At 42.7% G+C, this 16,893-nt stretch overlaps 1 protein-coding gene across 1 annotated transcript; it reads left to right on the top strand.

The window, feature by feature from the left end:
• The first annotated feature begins 8,509 nt into the window (after nucleotides 1-8,509).
• LOC102560481 (olfactory receptor 5V1-like) lies at nucleotides 8,510-9,445 on the top strand. The gene has a single exon (XM_006269484.3). It carries the CDS (start codon nucleotides 8,510-8,512, stop codon nucleotides 9,443-9,445), a length of 936 nt encoding a protein of 311 aa, XP_006269546.1.
• Nucleotides 9,446-16,893: the final 7,448 nt, after the last annotated feature.

Below are 16,893 nucleotides of genomic sequence, written 5' to 3'. Positions count from 1 at the left end.
GGAGCAGGGCTGGGCAGGACAGCCATTGCCAGGCTGGGAGATTGGGTGGGGAATGGGCCTGGCCTGGTTGATTCAGAGATTTGGAGACTAGGTTGCTGCCAAATCTCTGAATCAGATTAAGCCGAATTGAATCAGAACAGTGATTCAAATCACCAAATTGAATCACTGTCCCCCAAATTGGCTGAATCCAAATCCCAAGTGAATACTAGCTGCTTCATACACTTATGATTATAATTTGAACAGTTTTTGTAGGAGCCTCATTTTATATGACCAGGTTCCTGCGTTTTAATTAATCCATTTTATGCTGTGAATATTTTATAAACTGAATAAAATATGACCTACAGAACATGTCCAGGTAAATGGCATTCATCCTTTTTAAGATTAAGGGATATCTGGTTGTGTATCATCATTACCTGGTATTTCCACGATGTTATCACATATTCAGGTTCAAAAACAGCATGTGGTCTTGACATAGGGATTACTGGGAGAAAATCTGTGGTTTTAATATTCTTCTGATTTTAAAATATTTTAATCAGGTTTGAAAATGATTCAAAGCACTGCATTTTCATGGAGTGAATAAGACCTGCCCTTTGTGTGGGTGTGCTGCTGCTTCTTTTTGGACAGAGTAAGCTCTGCTGTGCATATGTTCCAGCTACACTCTTTCTTTTCTTTCTTCTGTCCCAGTGATATGTCTAGGATGGCTTAGATAGGGATGCTGCTGTGTTGATTAAAGGGTGACTTGCTCAGGTCCTTTCCAGACCTACTTTTATGATTATGTGACTTGCACTCTTGGTTGCCTGGTAGCCTTGTGTGACTGCTGCGTCTCAAACACCCAGTCACATGCAGCCTTGGTTCAAGCAATGGGTGGTGTATGCCTTGCAGACTCCCGTAAATTGCCGAGTAGATGGTCAATCCTAGAGTAGTCTTCCCCTATCTTTCCTGCCACGACTTTGAATGTTTCCCAGTGGAGGGCTGACTACCCTGGGTCCTTTTACGGCATGCGGTCCACCTGACAGTCACTTGCGGGGCTCCGCCACCCCTACACCCCAACCTTATGCTACCTTGATGAACCACTCAGTCTTCTTGGCCACACTCCCCTTCTCATATAGATGTGCGGCGTCTCGAGTCCTTTCCTGTCCTGGGTATCAGCTCTTGAGGCCAATTCACTTACCCCATCCCGGGTTGTCTGTATTGGAAGGTACCAATTGTGGAAACTGTTCTTGCCCTAGAATGGACTCCTTCCCTATGGACTGAATCCCTATGGGTCCTGCACCAATTATTCTATTTGTATCAGCCACTCCTATCTCTCAACCCCTTCACACGGGGAAACACAAAAGAACAACACAAAAGAAAAACACAAAACAACATGTTTACTGTATCACTGGGAATCCGGGTAGCACCATTCTCTGGTCCCTTACATCAGGGTACCGGCTGCCTAGTTCCCTATGGACTAGCTAGGGGATGACATCTACTTGGGGCTGTGTACTGATGGCCTCCTGCTCAGGTCATATTTTCCCCCTTTTCCGCTCTTCCCAGAGCCCGGTGCTGCCCTACTTCTCTCCCTTCTTGAGTGTCCCAATCTGGGTCGCCTGGCTACCTGGCTGAGTATGCCAGGCTACTTTCTGTATTCAGGGTGGATGCCCTGCTCCTCCATAGCCATTCCTGCTGGTTCTGCCGTGACTCTCCCAATGGAGAAAATTCCTCCTTCTCCCAACTGTTCCCCATACTCCCACCTGCTTTGGTGTGTGTCTTCACATGCCCTTCTCTGCTTCCCCTGTTGCTGCTGCCTTTGCTGACTACAGGGGCTGCTTCTGGCTCATCTCCTGCACTGTTGAGCCGTTCCCTGCCACTGCTGCCAATACCAGCATCAGGAGCCTCCTCTGGCTTCTCATCTGGTGTTCCTTCCTCCCTGAGGGATTCCCAGAATGGGTCCCGTGGCCGTACACTCCTGGGATCTGTTCTCCCCTCTTCCTTCCTTCTGCCGTCAGCCATTTTAACTCCCGCTGGCCAGTGATTGCTGGTGATGTCATCAGCCAGCCTCAGCTGGAAAAAGACACGGCTAACGAGCCATGCGGGCTTCTCTCCCCATTCCCACTGCGCCGCGGCTCGTGCTGTGGGTGAGTGCTTTTTTTTGTTTTTACTTTTATGTTTGTTTCCTTGCCCTCCTGTTTGTTCTGTTCCCTGTAACTTTCCTTTTATATTCAGGGTCCTTCCCTCCATTCTTTCCCGGGACACTTTGTTTTAACTGGAGAGGTGATAAATGTGCCACCCTAGCCTATTGGTTAGCCCACTTTCCTTGCAAATGGGTACTATGGCTTCCTATGGCCTCTCAAACACTCAAAACCCACTTCCTGTGTGACTTTGCCACCACTAGGCTATTAGACAAAAGATGGGCACCCTTCCCGGTACTCTAGTGAGAAACCTATCTTCCCACCCTTATTAAGCTGCCATCTTAGAAGCTGTGTTGTAAATTGAATAATGTATTTATCACTTATTTAAATCCCAAATTCTGTATGTGTTGGAAGCAGATTAATTTAAGAGACCCTGAGTTAGCAATGGGCTTTTTCATCCCTAGAAGTTGGTACAAACCTCAGTAATATACATGTTAGTCAACTTCCAAGTGGAGAGAGACCTAAACTATAGCTATTGAAAACATCTTACCTGAGATTCATATGTGAAGGTACCTGACAGGCTACTGATGACCTGCAGCAAAGTCTGACTTACACATCATTTGTTTGAGTACTACTGGGTCATGTCTTCCAACTGGCCACTCCCCTTGAAGAGGGGAGCCAAACAAAGAGGGTATTTGGAGCAAGCAGAACTCTAAACGGCAGCCCAAGGCTGTTTATGCAGCTTTGTTCAGTGACTATAATGCAGAGTGTATAAATGAGAGTGGAAACAATAGCTCCCTCCAAAATAGCAACCAATTTGAGCCACAGAGAGTGCATCTACACGTGCCCCTATAGTGCTGTTGTTACTGCACTGTTATTCAGTACCACATGACAGAGCAATAACAGCCATTACTGTGCCATGCCAGTGGGACAAGGTTATTTTTAGCCACTATGTTACTATAGTGATGTACTATCCTGAGGGAGTGTGTTGACACCGTGACATAGCTGCAGAGTTGTCATTTGTGTCCTCCAATGCTACATCACTGTAGTATGTTGCTATGGCAATGGAGTGTCACATGTAGATGTCAAGAGTCAAGCACCATCCTACCTGTACTACCTCTGGCTCCATGTTACTTTCTTGATTGATTTGCTAGTTTCACTCTTTCAATAAAAAAAGGAGCATAGGAATAAAACGGGGTTCCTGGGCTCTTGATTTCACCCCTCTATATTCACATGCAGTTGTTAACCCAAGGAATCTTCCATATTTACATTTCATATCCTCACATACAACTACACAAATACCAAGGACACCCTATAACATGCCCATGGGTAAAAGCAGAGGAGATGAGGGCACTACAAATGCCCTGGTACTGCACTTCTATTACTTTCTTGTCTAGTTATATTGCAGTGGAGATTAAATAGATTTACATGCTTCTGAGGTATCTCTCAATCATTTGTAAGCATGTGCAGTTGGAACACCCTTAGCCACATAGGATGGACCTATAGTCGCCTAAGTGCATATGGCACTCAATAATGTATATACACCTTAGGACATTATTATGTGAGGCAAAGTAGAATACCATTGGGTGATATAGGCCATGTCTACATGAAATGCTGACTGTGCAGTCATTACTAAGTACTAAAGTCCATTACTGTGCAGTCATTATTAAGCACAAGTACTAAATAACTGTGCAGTAACTGGAGTTATTGCATAGTAGCATCACCAAATGGCTTTTAGGGGATGCTAACCGCATGGTAGTTCATTACTATTGTGCAGTAGCATCGCATCATGCTTTGTGCCATGCAACACTGCTGTGCACTAGTAACAAGCTACTGGCAGTCAGCACGTCCTGTAGATGCAGCTGTTGATACCTGAAATCTGTGCAAATGTCACTTTAGAGTCCAGTAACTAATATAGAATTCTGTTCTTTGTGCTTATATTTAGGACTCTGCACTTTGCACTACTATATTTCAAAGCATTTCTGTTCCTCCACTCTTTTGGCTCTGGCTTTAGGACCCAGATGCCTTGTTGCAGTGGGGAGGGAGGTGTGGAACTCATCCACCCTCAGACTGCGCACAACCCTTCCATTCAATACTAGGCAAATGTATTGATACACAGATGTCAGATGTCAGCATGCCAGCAGCCTGGGGGTGGGATTCTGAGGCCCACACCCACCACCCAGTGGGGTGGATGAGACAGGCGAGTAGTGTGCCCCCTGTCCGTGGCAGCCTCAGGGACACCTCCCAAGGATGGGGACCCTTTTCATGGACCCTGAACCTGGGCCCTTTCTCGGAGCCTGTCTTTGGGAGGAGGAGAATGGGGAGGGGCCCTTTGTTACTCTCAAGTCTCTGCTTTTGTATACTTTCCTCCTCCTGATGACTCCTTGACTCTTGATCCATGGCTGTTGCTGGTTGGTCTCTGTGTGTTAGTCACACCACCTTGCAAGCTGGTGCCACCTCGTCTCATGTTATGGGACAGTATGGTACAAGCCCCCAGTTTCTCAGACTGTGTGTCCTTGTTTGTTAGACAGCTTTTCTGCTTCTGAAGCCTGAGAAACTCTGTATGTTAAGTTCAGGTTCTTAAAAATCTACTTATCCAGTTTTTCCTGTATGATTATCTAATAATGTTCCCCATTTGCAATAGCTCATAACTTTGGGGCACTACCAAAATGTTGCTTACTTTCTCTCTGGCCTTCTGAATTTTTCACTTTTGGCAGCACATTGGCCCAGTTCAATCAGATGGACAAAAAGCAAACTTGACATTATCTAATTCCTCCCCTGATCAAGTTGGTATTTTCCTGGGATATGGTAAATGAAGATTTCATCATTCTTAGGGTATGATAGCTATCAGACCCATGAATCCCATTGATTGGATGAGTGCTTTAGCTACTTGGTAATAAAGCATGAGTCTAGCACTACTATCATTGTTATTTCTGAGTGATAGTGGTTCTGAGTGCCAAAATTAATATGCTATTCTGTAACTGGGTGTTAAGTGTGCTCTGAGCATGCCAATTTGATCAGGCACAAAAGAGAACTCATGATCAGGAACAGCTAGTCTGTAAAACTTAACTGTCTTTAGGCATTAGACAAGCACTAAGATGCTCAATTCAGGCAAAGTGACAGAACCTCTGGACACATGGAGTTACAAAGTTTTAGAGATTTGCTGGTGAAATTTGTCAGATTTCTGAAAATCTCCATCTGGAATGCTGTTGCTTCAGTTCTGCTAAAGTCCCTATTTGGTCTTTAAGTTCCTTTATTAATTTTACTCCCATACTGAGTGCATCTACACATTCATTAATGCACTATAGCTGGAACACATTAAATTTAATGTACTGTAACTGGTGTTACTGCACTTTAGCACAGATGTACACTTTTTAGTGATGTTAACATGTATTAGACTAAATCTATGGTGCATTAGATCATTAGCACAGGCTTTGCCCACCACACTAATGCATATATTTAGTGTAATGTGCTCAAAGACTCTTGTGCAGACATACCTATTTTTCCCTAAAAAAATTACATTCATTGAAGCCAGTGGGAGCAGTGGTACATCAAAACTATTTGAAGGCCTCACCATAAACAACCTCATTGTAAGTTGGGAATGAGAAAATGTATTTTGGTGGGACTGTTTTGAAGAAACACTATAATATCTGTGCTCAAAACCTTAATAACAAAAGAGTTCCTAAGGCCTCCTGTGGTTCAGCAGATTTCTTCACTAGTTATACCAGTGTGAGAGCAAAATTTAGGTAAATATTATCATTTTCTAAGAACTGTTCAAATATTGTTCTGCATTTCTGGTTGTTTCTTTGTTTCCATGCAAGTGTGTTGAGGGTGTGGGGCAGGGAATTGAAGAAAAAATAATTAAAATAATATTTATATCATGAATATTTTAAATATATATATTTCAGAGTATGAATAAACAATGGAGAATTTTGAACATTGAACAAGTAAAAACCTGAAAATTATTAGAAACTGCAGTATTTTTGAGCTAAATGTCATTCCAATTTCCAAAACAGAACATTTTAAAAAATGGTACATTTAAAAATCCAATTTCCCACTTAAAATCGCTTCAGTGGACAATTTTCCATAAGCCCTTGTTTAGAGGTTAGGGAATAAGAGAGAGAATTAAAAATATTAAAAATATTATTGTGTCATGCACTTACAAGGATTCATGAGAGACCTGGTCCCACAGGACACACACAAGAATTAAAATGCTTCTGCATTCAGTATTGGCTTCTTCAGAATTACTGAATGTAATCTTCCAGCAACAGGTATGATTGAAAATCTGATTATACTAAAACATATATTTAAAAATGTAGTGTACATTTTCCTTTCATTACATTTATTCATTGCCATTCACCTTCTTCAGTCAATAATACATTGACATTGTGAGTGCAGAGCAGTGTAGGAACACATCCATCAGTGAAATGAGTGCCTGATTCTGATGTCAAATAACTTTGATTAATTTAGTATTCATAAAAAAATAATGCACACACTTGAAAAGAATGTAACAGAATTATTCCCTGATGAGTGATACTCTTTTCTTAGAATAAAAATGTTCTAAGGAATAATACAGGGATTATTATTTATTCATTATTTAGAGCTGGGAGTTTCAAAACTATGTAGTACAGGTATACTTTAAACTGCACTGAAATTTTCTGAGCCAAATCCCTTAAGATGTTTTATTAAAGTGGTATCTGGTGTGTACTATTAGAGAGAGACAGAGAGCAGGTAGCAGATAGTTAAAGCATAAGAGTGTGTGGATGAAGAAAAAGTCCGATCCTACTTTCACTGTGTGAGAGAGAAATTAGGAGTCATTTGTTTTATAAAATCTGCATTCCTCTGGTGTAAAGCATAGTAGGGTAGAGAAAGAATATTAAATTGGCAAAGGGAATATATATTTTTTGTCATTAGCTGGAATGATTAACTGAATAGAATATCCTACTGGAAATGTTGTTTGGTATTTCATCTTCCTTTGAATAAAGGTTTTTGTAGATACTGCTATTGTGATTGAATGGGCCGGTGTGATCCTTGTTAATGCGTGTTAGAATTTTCCTTCTGAACTATGTGGGAAGAGTAGACCCTGAGGGGTGTGATGGTGTGGTCCAGAGGTGGGGGGAGGTTACTGGTGCAGTCCTGCTCCAACAGATGTTTAAAACAAACTACTCAACAGGGACAACAGCCTTTTTATTCAGATAGAACTGAGGGTGTCAACTGACTTCATGTCTCTTTATTATCCATTTTGTGTGGGCTCTTTCTCAGTCTTCCTCTAATCAAACTCTTCTTTCTTCTACAATTATTCAGTCTATTACTACTCTTGGTAATGTTTCTCTACTCACTCCCAGTGCATCCAATAAAGGTGTCCTGATATCCAAGAACTTGTACTGAGAGGCTTTGTTCCTAAGAGACTGAAACCTACAGCAAGTCAGAGACAGGAGAGGTAGAGGCAGGGCTGAAGGCAGGCTGAGCTGTGCAGTGGCAGGAGGGATTGCAAAGTTGAAGCAAACAGTAAAGTTGCTGCAGTGACCTTTTTCTGAGTTCTTCCTTGCAGGAGAGGATGGATGCTGCAAGAGGTTGAACCACTGGTACAACGAGACATATAGTCAGACATAGGTGGATGAGAGGGGTCAACCTCCCTGAGTAAAGAAATGTGTTCCAAGGGAACATGAGGGGCTAGAGCAGTCACCAGGTTGTTTTTGCAGGGAGGGAGGGCTGTGGAGTAGAGAGATGAGGAATGGTTGGGTTATTATGGGGTGAGAAGTGAGGGGAAGATGGGGTTTGGGGTTGGAGAGGGATGGGGGTAAAATGGGGTCTTGAGAGGAAGAGGGATTGAGTGAGAGAGTCACGGGGGTGTGAGGGGCCACAGTGAAGTTCGAACCTTCAGAGGGGCAGGGGAGGGTGTGAGGGAGATGGTGATAGTACAAAGGAGTGAGGCATGATGGGGATGAAACTGCAGGATACAGTGGGTCTGTGAGGGCAGTGAAGGGGCAGGGTAGTACTCACTGCAGCATGAGACAATGGGTTTTTATGGTTTAGGGGCATGATGAGGTGTTGCTGACTGTGCAGATATGTGGAATAACAGTTGACAGTGCAGGCAGCATTAAAGAGCAGTTTGGGGCCATGATGGAGTGTTTAGGTGATTCCTGTTGGGGTGCAGGGAGCAACACTGTCTATGGCCAGGCTGGAAGTAACAGTTATAGCCCTTGGCCTCTAGCACGTTAGTAAATCTTTTTGTTTCCTTTTAATCACAGAAAAAAGTATGTATTGTGTTATGTCACAATGCACCACACCACCTGCACCCTGCTTTTCAAAGTCCTAGTTTCGCCTGTGACAGTTCATCTACCTTATTAGTTCATGATGATTTTATTATCTCTACAGATGGAAAGCAAGAATGGGAAATGGCTGGTGAGAACCGCTCACTTGTGACACACTTCTTCTTTGAGCCTTTCTCAAACATTGTCGAAGTCCAAGCCACCTTTTTCTTCCTAATACTGCTTATGTTCATCGTTGACTTAGGGGGAAACATCTTGATCATTGTGATCACCCTGGTAGACCCTGTCCTTCACTCCCCCATGTATTTCTTCCTCAGAAATCTGTCCTGTGTGGAAATCAGTTACACCTCTTCAACAATTCCCAAAATGCTATTGAGTTTCTTCTCCAAAGAAAACAGGATCTCCTTTCTGGGCTGCGCCATGCAGCTGAATTTCTTTACCCTCTTGGGGATCACAGAGTGTTTTGTGCTAGCTGCCATGGCATATGACCGCTATGTGGCCATCTGTCACCCTCTGTACTACATGACCATGATGAGTCGGACAGTTTGCTTCCAGCTTTTAGCTGTGTCCTGGCTCGTGGGTGTGCTGGTCAGTGTGGGGCAGACAACTTCAACATTCACATTGCCCTTCTGTGGCCTCAATAGAGTAAACCACTTCTTTTGTGACCTGCCTCCTCTGCTGAAGCTTGTCTGTGTGAACACTTACAGGAATGAAATCATCACCTATGCTGTCACTATCATCTTCATTATGGTGCCCTTCATGCTCATCCTCATGTCCTATGCCTGTATTCTGCAAACCATCCTCAAGATACCATCAGCTGACAGTAGGAGAAAAACCTTCTCCACCTGCTCCTCCCACCTCATCGTAGTCACTCTGTTTTATGGATCTGGCATTGTGACTTACCTAAGGCCCAAATCCTTCTACTCACTCAGCTCTGACAAACTGCTTTCCCTATTCTATACACTTGTGTCTCCAATGCTGAACCCTTTGATCTACAGTTTGAGGAATAAGGAAGTAAAGCAAGCATTGAAAAGGCTGTTAAGCAAAAAAATATTTCTTTGAACTTTGTAAAACAAAGATATTTTATATATTTTTTGAGGAATTTGCTGGTGCCTGTAATAACCTATGTGAAATATATTATCAACGCATTGTCTATAAATGTTGCAATATTGCATACTTTAGTCATATATTGGGTTATTTCAACCACCAGGTAGTCAAGGATCTACCTCGGAAAGTAAAAGATGGCCTATGGAAGAGCTCCTCTGAAATCAGGGAAGTAATATACTGTGATGCCTATTTATCATGGTATAATATAAAATAAAAATTGCATGTATGTGTAATTATGTGTGTAATTAGACAGCTAATGTCCTTAAACATTGGACTAAAATGACATTAATAGGCCTAGAGGAAAGCCAGTAACAGAGGAGAGAAACAAATTTGTGGAAAATATGGAAGTAGTTATGTGGTGGGATATTCTTCCCAAAGGTAACTTATTCCTGTGCCCAGGAGAAACTGGGAGTGTTGGATTTTAGCCTGCAACCTTTTTATTGCTAGTGCAGCTGAAGGAGCCTCAAGACAAAAAGAGAGGCTATGAGAGATGTGGTGAGTGTCACAAAAGTAGTCCAGTGCAGACATGGAGAGAAGGTCCCAGGATGGACAGAGAGAAAAGGAGTAGTCCCCAGGGGCACGCCCACACATATAGTCATGTGCACTTGCAGCAGTTCAAATAGGAGCGGCACAAATTTTTGCTTGGGATTTTTGCCACAGTGCATGTGCCTGGACATGCACTTTGGTGTGTAACACGTTTTTCCACTTAGGGCAAAATGACCCTGCCTCTCAGATCAGAAGGCAAGAGGAGCTATAGCCTGGGGCCAGCACCTGTGCTGGCCCCAGCAGTATGAAAACTTGCCCTGTGCTGGCCCCAACGATATAAAATCTCAGGGTTATGTACTGTCAGGATCCCTCATATCATGATCCACTGGCAACCTTGTTGCCCTGTGGGGTCAGGCCAAGTCTCAGAATCTCAGTATTGCGCTGTTAGACAGGAGGGTGTGACACAATTGCACATACACAAGCACACAAATCAATTAGGTACGTACAGACACACACTTCCAGCTCAGGCACATACACATCCAAACTAGACTAGGCACTTGCATACCTATCACCAATTCAAGCACATACACTCTACACCCCTTAAAGTTAGACACAGATCACTAATTAATATATCATGCACACAATGCCATATATATATACACACATTTACATATATATGTATGTATATACATATATATACACAGAGACAGACACTCACCAGTTCACACACATACAGCCCACATACACATGGATAATTTCCTCAATTGGATGGTCCAGCATGTATGTGTGTGCTTGGGGTACCTGGAGGAAGGTTCAGGTGAGAGAAAGAAAGAGTTACAGTGTAAGGAATTAAAGTTGCCAGAACCAGGATTAGAACCAGTGGACTACAGAGAAGCTGGCTAAGGAATTGAGGCTTGATTTTACTTAAGGTAGACTGAGGCTGGAAACTGAGGCAGACAGCTAAAATATTGGGGTGGGGCAGATAAGTGGTGGCAAGGAGGAGACATGCCAGGAAAGAAACTGAGGTAGAAACCTGGTTGCTCAGGGAAAATGGAAAAAAAAAACAGTGTGGATAAGACAGTGGCAAAGAAACAGGGGGTTTGGAGGCACAGAGGAGCTCAGGACAGGTGTTAGAGGTGGCAGTGAGCCAGAAGCAGGAAAAGGAGAAATGAGACAGAAGTTAGAGGGGTGAGGAGCAGAGATTGGAGAAGGGCCAAAGCATAGAAAGCAAACCCCAACTTAGGGGTCCAAATAACAGTTTTATTAAACAGACAACACACTGCACAGCCACATGTAGTTACTGGTTCTCACACACACACACACACACACACACACACACACACACACACACACACACTGGCAGCAGGAGAAAAAGATTCAGTAGAAGGGCTAGAGTCCAGGTAGGGAAGAGAAGCAGAGTCCAACTCCTTAGTTGAAGGGAGATGGGGTGATAATTACCTATCCAGGCTGGAAAGGGGTCCTTGTTCAGTAGCTGTTGTCCAGAGTGGGGGTCAACAGCAAGGCCTCTGGGTGGATAGGTGGTGTGGCATGGTGCTGGTCCAGATGGAGAGGACATCCCACCGGGTCTGTCTTCACTGCCCCTTTTTATAGGGTCAGACACTGTATGACCCTAGTGACAGGAGGCATGCCCAGGCAAGGGTCAGCCCCTGGTGTACTAAGCATGTGTGCTCCATGCAGGGATGTGCAGTTTTGGGTGTCTGTAATGGTGAGGTACAATGGTAGAGTTGCTGGTTCTGAAGAGTCTTTTGTCTTTCAAATGCTGGGTTCTTGTCTCTGTTCGTGGGTGAGGTCCATGGTTCTTGGATGAATCAATGCGAGGTGATGGCCTCATCGTTACAGGCCATTCAGTAGAGGCCTGCTACCATTGTATTACAATCATTCCCAATCACTCTCATTCATCCGGGAACCAAATTACATGGGAAGGGTACAATGAATCATGGAGTTGCAACATGGGATGCCCAGGCAGAGGACAAAAGATGGAGGCTTGACATATAAAATGGAAACTTGACATGACTTTGGTTCACTGACAAACACAGGGCTAAACCATACAATATCCATGTGAAACAATCAAAATCAATACAAAAATGATAATGATACTATGTGCAACGTAAAAATCAATACAAACCTAATTATTATACAATATAAAATTGTGGATATCCAAAACCAAAAACTTGCTACCAAAATAAAAATGTTAAAGCTTATCCTAAGTCTGTGCTCGCTTATGATTGTCTATAGGGAATAGAGAGGGAGAGATAGAAAAGCCAGAAATAACTGGGGAAGGGAAAGGAATGAATGCATATCTATCATATTTATCTATCATATAGATATATATGTATTAAAAAAGAAAAACTGGGGGTTTTGCTACAACCTCAGCTGGTGGCTTCTCCATGAAGCTGTTGCCATGGGCATGTATGTGGCAAGCTTCACAGGCATCCTGATCTCCTGCCCCTTCTGCAGGCAGAGGGAGATCCTGGTGCACATGACCCTTGAGTGTACCAGGCTGCAACTCCTCCACCTCTAGAACCTCCTCCTGTTTTTGAGGGTCAGACAGACCTTCCTGACACCATTCCTGACTTCTTCACATACAAGAGGTTGGCAATCAGCTAGAGACAACTGAGGTTTGGCAATTTCCAGATAGCTATCACCACTGCTTTCCCCAGAGTTTGGGACTCCAAACACATCCCCTGTTCACCCTGAAGTTTGCACACCATGGCTGATCATCCCTTGAGAACAGCACTCTTCATTTCTGCTACACTAAGATGAACTCCATGTTTCTGATCTGGTTAGTTATGGTGTGCGTGTAATTCCCAAACTAATCATCCATCATTGTGGACAAGATGCCCTCCTCTCCAGGCTCCAGTGCATATCTGGGGAGAAAGACAGCTTTCCAGGATTTTTTTCTTTGCTTTCATGCATCAGATAACTGTGTGTTGTAACTTTCATGGCCATGGAAAATGCTTAGCACAGCTGGCTAAAAGTGCAGATGCCTTAGGTCAGATATAATGCTACTTGCTACCATGAAAGACTGAGCAGCCTCAGCACCTGATGTTGTACACACGTCAGGGCCAGAATAAAATGTATGAAGGTGGAATTCATATAGATTCTTCATCAAGCAATGCTATAAATGAGGAGGATGTATGCAATGTTCTGTCAGCTGCTATATAAAACACAGAGCTTGGACTAATGAGCACCTCAGTTTTAAAACTGCAGTACATTTTTTTTATCATCTATTTCAGCAGGTGCCTGAGGAAATGGCCACAAGTATCTGTGGGACAGATGCTCAGCAGGGGCAAGCTGAGAAGATGATATCATAGCAAAGCATTGTAATAGGGACAGACTACTCTAGCTCCAACACATTGTGAGCACCTGACATAGTCATGGGCCCACTCTTATCAGGCTATAAACATATCAGTAATAATATTGAGAATAAAGTCTTGTTTGGTATTAAGTGCCACCCTTAGATTCTGGAATTATAAAAAGAGGTAAAGTAAAAAATATATATTTACAACTCGGTAATGACTAGTTTAATGACCAATATCTCTACAAAGGGTGCTGCTACCTGAACTGCTACCTGAACATTCACTCATGCTCCTTTCTAGCCACATCGTTTTGTTTAAGAAGCCTATCAGAAATGCCTACTGCTCTGTAAGGCTGCAGTTTGGAAACAAAAAAAAATCCCATTAGTAGTGTTGGTTCCAGCCCCTTTCACATCTCTGACTGCTGTAATGAGTGATTTTCTTATTCATAATGGTCCCAGTCCAACACCCCATAGCACAGCTATGTAGCCTTTATGTGGGTAACTAGGAACATGCCATAACTGCATAAAAGTGGACTACAATGAGGGGTCCCTCTTACTCCTCTGTACTTTTTTTTTTCTGGAATTATGATGTTGGAAACCTCCTGGATGCAATATGATCACTAAAACTTATACATGGCCGAAGTGAACTCCTATATTTGTTTATAGTATTAACAATATGCAAAAGTACAGCATATAACTTAACAGTGAATAACTTAACAGGAATAGTCAGCTATGGTCATGAAACTCATTCAAAAACGTATGTTGTGTGCAGTACTTGCTGTGGAATTTAATGAAGTAATTTCTTCATCAAGAATTCCCATTTTATCCAGTAGTTAACATGATAGTTCTTGTTAACAACTGATCACCATCTGTTAAAATCTGATCCTACAACCACATGTAAGTGGCCAAAATAGATTCCTGCATTTTTTGTAATATTAACATTCTGCAAAGGCATAACAAAAACCATGGCATTCATGGAAAGCGTTTGCAATACAAAGGAATATACTTTACAATACAGGCATACATCACCAAGCATATGGTCAACCTGAAAGGTCACCTTTCTGATCTGTCTTATGAAGATGAGCTTTATTTTGCCTTGAATCTATTAACATAAAATGAAAGACTTGAAATAAAAGGCTTTCATTTGGAAGAACTTGGAATCTATTTTTTAAGTGAAGTTCCACTAGAGTTTCATATTTTAATGCTGGTGAGGGGGGAGGCAGGGTAGGGAGAGGAGAGTTGTGGGCTTTGTGTTGAATCACCTTGGTGTCCAATAGCAATAGATCCCCAGATAGTGATTCTCAGGTGTCTTACAATAATTGCTGTGGAACCAGAGTTCATCTGTCAGGAAGGCATCCATCCATCCTTTACTTGAAGAGTCTCTGTGATAAAGAATACATCACATTCATTTTGAAGCGTAGTGCTACTGGACCTCATAGCTGCCTACGATACAGTATGACACACTGGTCTGCTTCTAAAGCTGTCAAAAGTACTTCCAAGCTGGGTTCTTACAGTCATTGAAACAATTCTTTGTAACAAATGATTCAGAGTCCACCTTGGGCACGGGACAAGCTCATGGAGGAGACAGGCCATGTACTTCCACAGGGCTCAGTGCTGGCCCCAAATCTGTTCAACTTATACACGAGTGATCTACCAACAATCACATCCCGCAAGTTCATCTAGACTGATGACATCTGCTGTGCCATTCAAACTCCATCTTTCCATATGCTGCACTAAAACCTGAACGAAGATGCGACAAAGCTGGCAGACTACTGCACCACATGATGGCTCACGCCGAGTCCTATCAAGACTGTATCCAGTGTATTGCACCTCCACAATGCCAGCACTAAAACAGATCTTAACATCTACGTGGGTAACCAGAGACAAAAGCATGATCCATGCCTAACATATTTGGAAGTGTCTTTAGACAAAACCCTGATCTTGCAGGAACATTTCAAGAAAACAGCAGCAAAGGTCAAATCCCAAAATAACGTGCTAGCCACGCTTGCAGGATCAACCTGGGGATCTGTAGCCACAACGCTTTGGACCTCAGCTCTTGCCCTATCATATGCAGTAGCAGAGTGCTGTGCACCTGTTTGGCAAAGGTCACCACAAACACATCTTGTTGACACCCAGCTGAACACAACCATGTGTATCATAACTGGAACGCTCCATTCAACTCCCCTCCCCTGGCTTCCTGTCCTTGCAAATATCACTCCCCCGCACATCCATCCACTGATGATCACTCAAAAACTGGTCAAAACCATTTGTACTATATCTCACCTACCACTTTACAATGATCTGTTTAATCCACCCAAAGCCCTCATTCCTTCATGACACCCTTTATGGCGCAGCCTCCTGGATCAAAATCTGTCTGAAGATATCCTTTGGACCAAGGAATGGGAAACATGGGAAGTCACAAATAAGTTTCTTGTGACAAACCTCACTCATCAACTTGCTGCCTTTGAATTAACATGGTAAGAATGGTCTCTGCTAAACAGGTTCAGGACAGGCCAATGCCCCTGCACAGCTGACCTACACTACTGGGGCCTAAGAGCTAACACATTGTGCTCTTGTGGAGAGGTGAAAACAATGTTGCACGTTATTGAGGAGTGTCCCCTCTACAAACTAAGAGGTGGATTAATAACTTTGAACTCAGTTAACAAGGAGGCTATCACTTGGCTCAATGGATTTGCATTCGCTAAATAATAATTTTGAAGTGAATGATCTAATTATTTAGTATAGGATTATTTATCTAATCAGCTAATAGATTATCTATATCCAGAATTGCAAACCGTAGAGCAGGGGCTTTCAACCTTTTTAATTAAGTGTAGCCACGGTGGTTGGACACAGAGCAAGGTGAGGAGTGGGTTAGCACTTGGCCAGATGCATGTGAGCTTCCCCCTGATCATGTCCAGCCAGCCATGCAGCACCTGTGAAGCCTGCAGAGGGGCACCGCTGCCTTCTTCCCCTTTCCCCACCAGCCCTTCTCCTGGGAGGCAGCAGCACGGGATGGTGGGTGACAGCACTCTGTCCCCACCTGCCCATGCGTACCCTTTATGACCTTCCCAAGTACCCCCTGGTTGACAACCTCTGCCCTAGAGGACAAGATCAAAATTAAAATAAATAAATAAACAAACTGAAGAAACAGTCTCAAAGCACCAAGAATATATTAAACAAATGCAAAAATAAAATAACACACATTGGAAGAAATACAACTAGTGAAAAAACTGGCTCAGGTAGAAAACAGAACTGCCACCCCCACTCCCCACCCAAAAAACCCCACACAAATCTGGTAGCTATAATGTATAAAAAACAAAACTATAAATAAATCAGCAATATGAATTTGCCATTGAGACACATCTCATTCTGAGTTATATTAAGGTGTTGATTTTGTATTTTTTTAAATTAATAGGTGGAAATGGAGAATTCTTGTGTAATACTTTCCTCATCTTGAATAAATTACAGTGAACCTACATTTGATTTTATATTCTAACATCTGATTTTGAATTGACACCCTAAATATGAGCACGGTGATCTTTCAATACATAGAATTATTTTTTTAAACTAACAGGTAAGGACTTTACCCAGTGTAAAA

This window comes from Alligator mississippiensis, chromosome 7, assembly GCF_030867095.1.
Source record: "Alligator mississippiensis isolate rAllMis1 chromosome 7, rAllMis1, whole genome shotgun sequence".
Taxonomy (NCBI): Eukaryota; Metazoa; Chordata; order Crocodylia; family Alligatoridae; genus Alligator; species Alligator mississippiensis.
This window is presented reverse-complemented; position numbering and strand designations above follow the sequence as displayed.

Excerpts from the sequence above, each read along its gene's own strand:
- LOC102560481 (XM_006269484.3), top strand. The coding sequence starts at position 8,510 with ATGGCTGGTGAGAACCGCTCACTTGTGACACACTTCTTCTTTGAGCCT.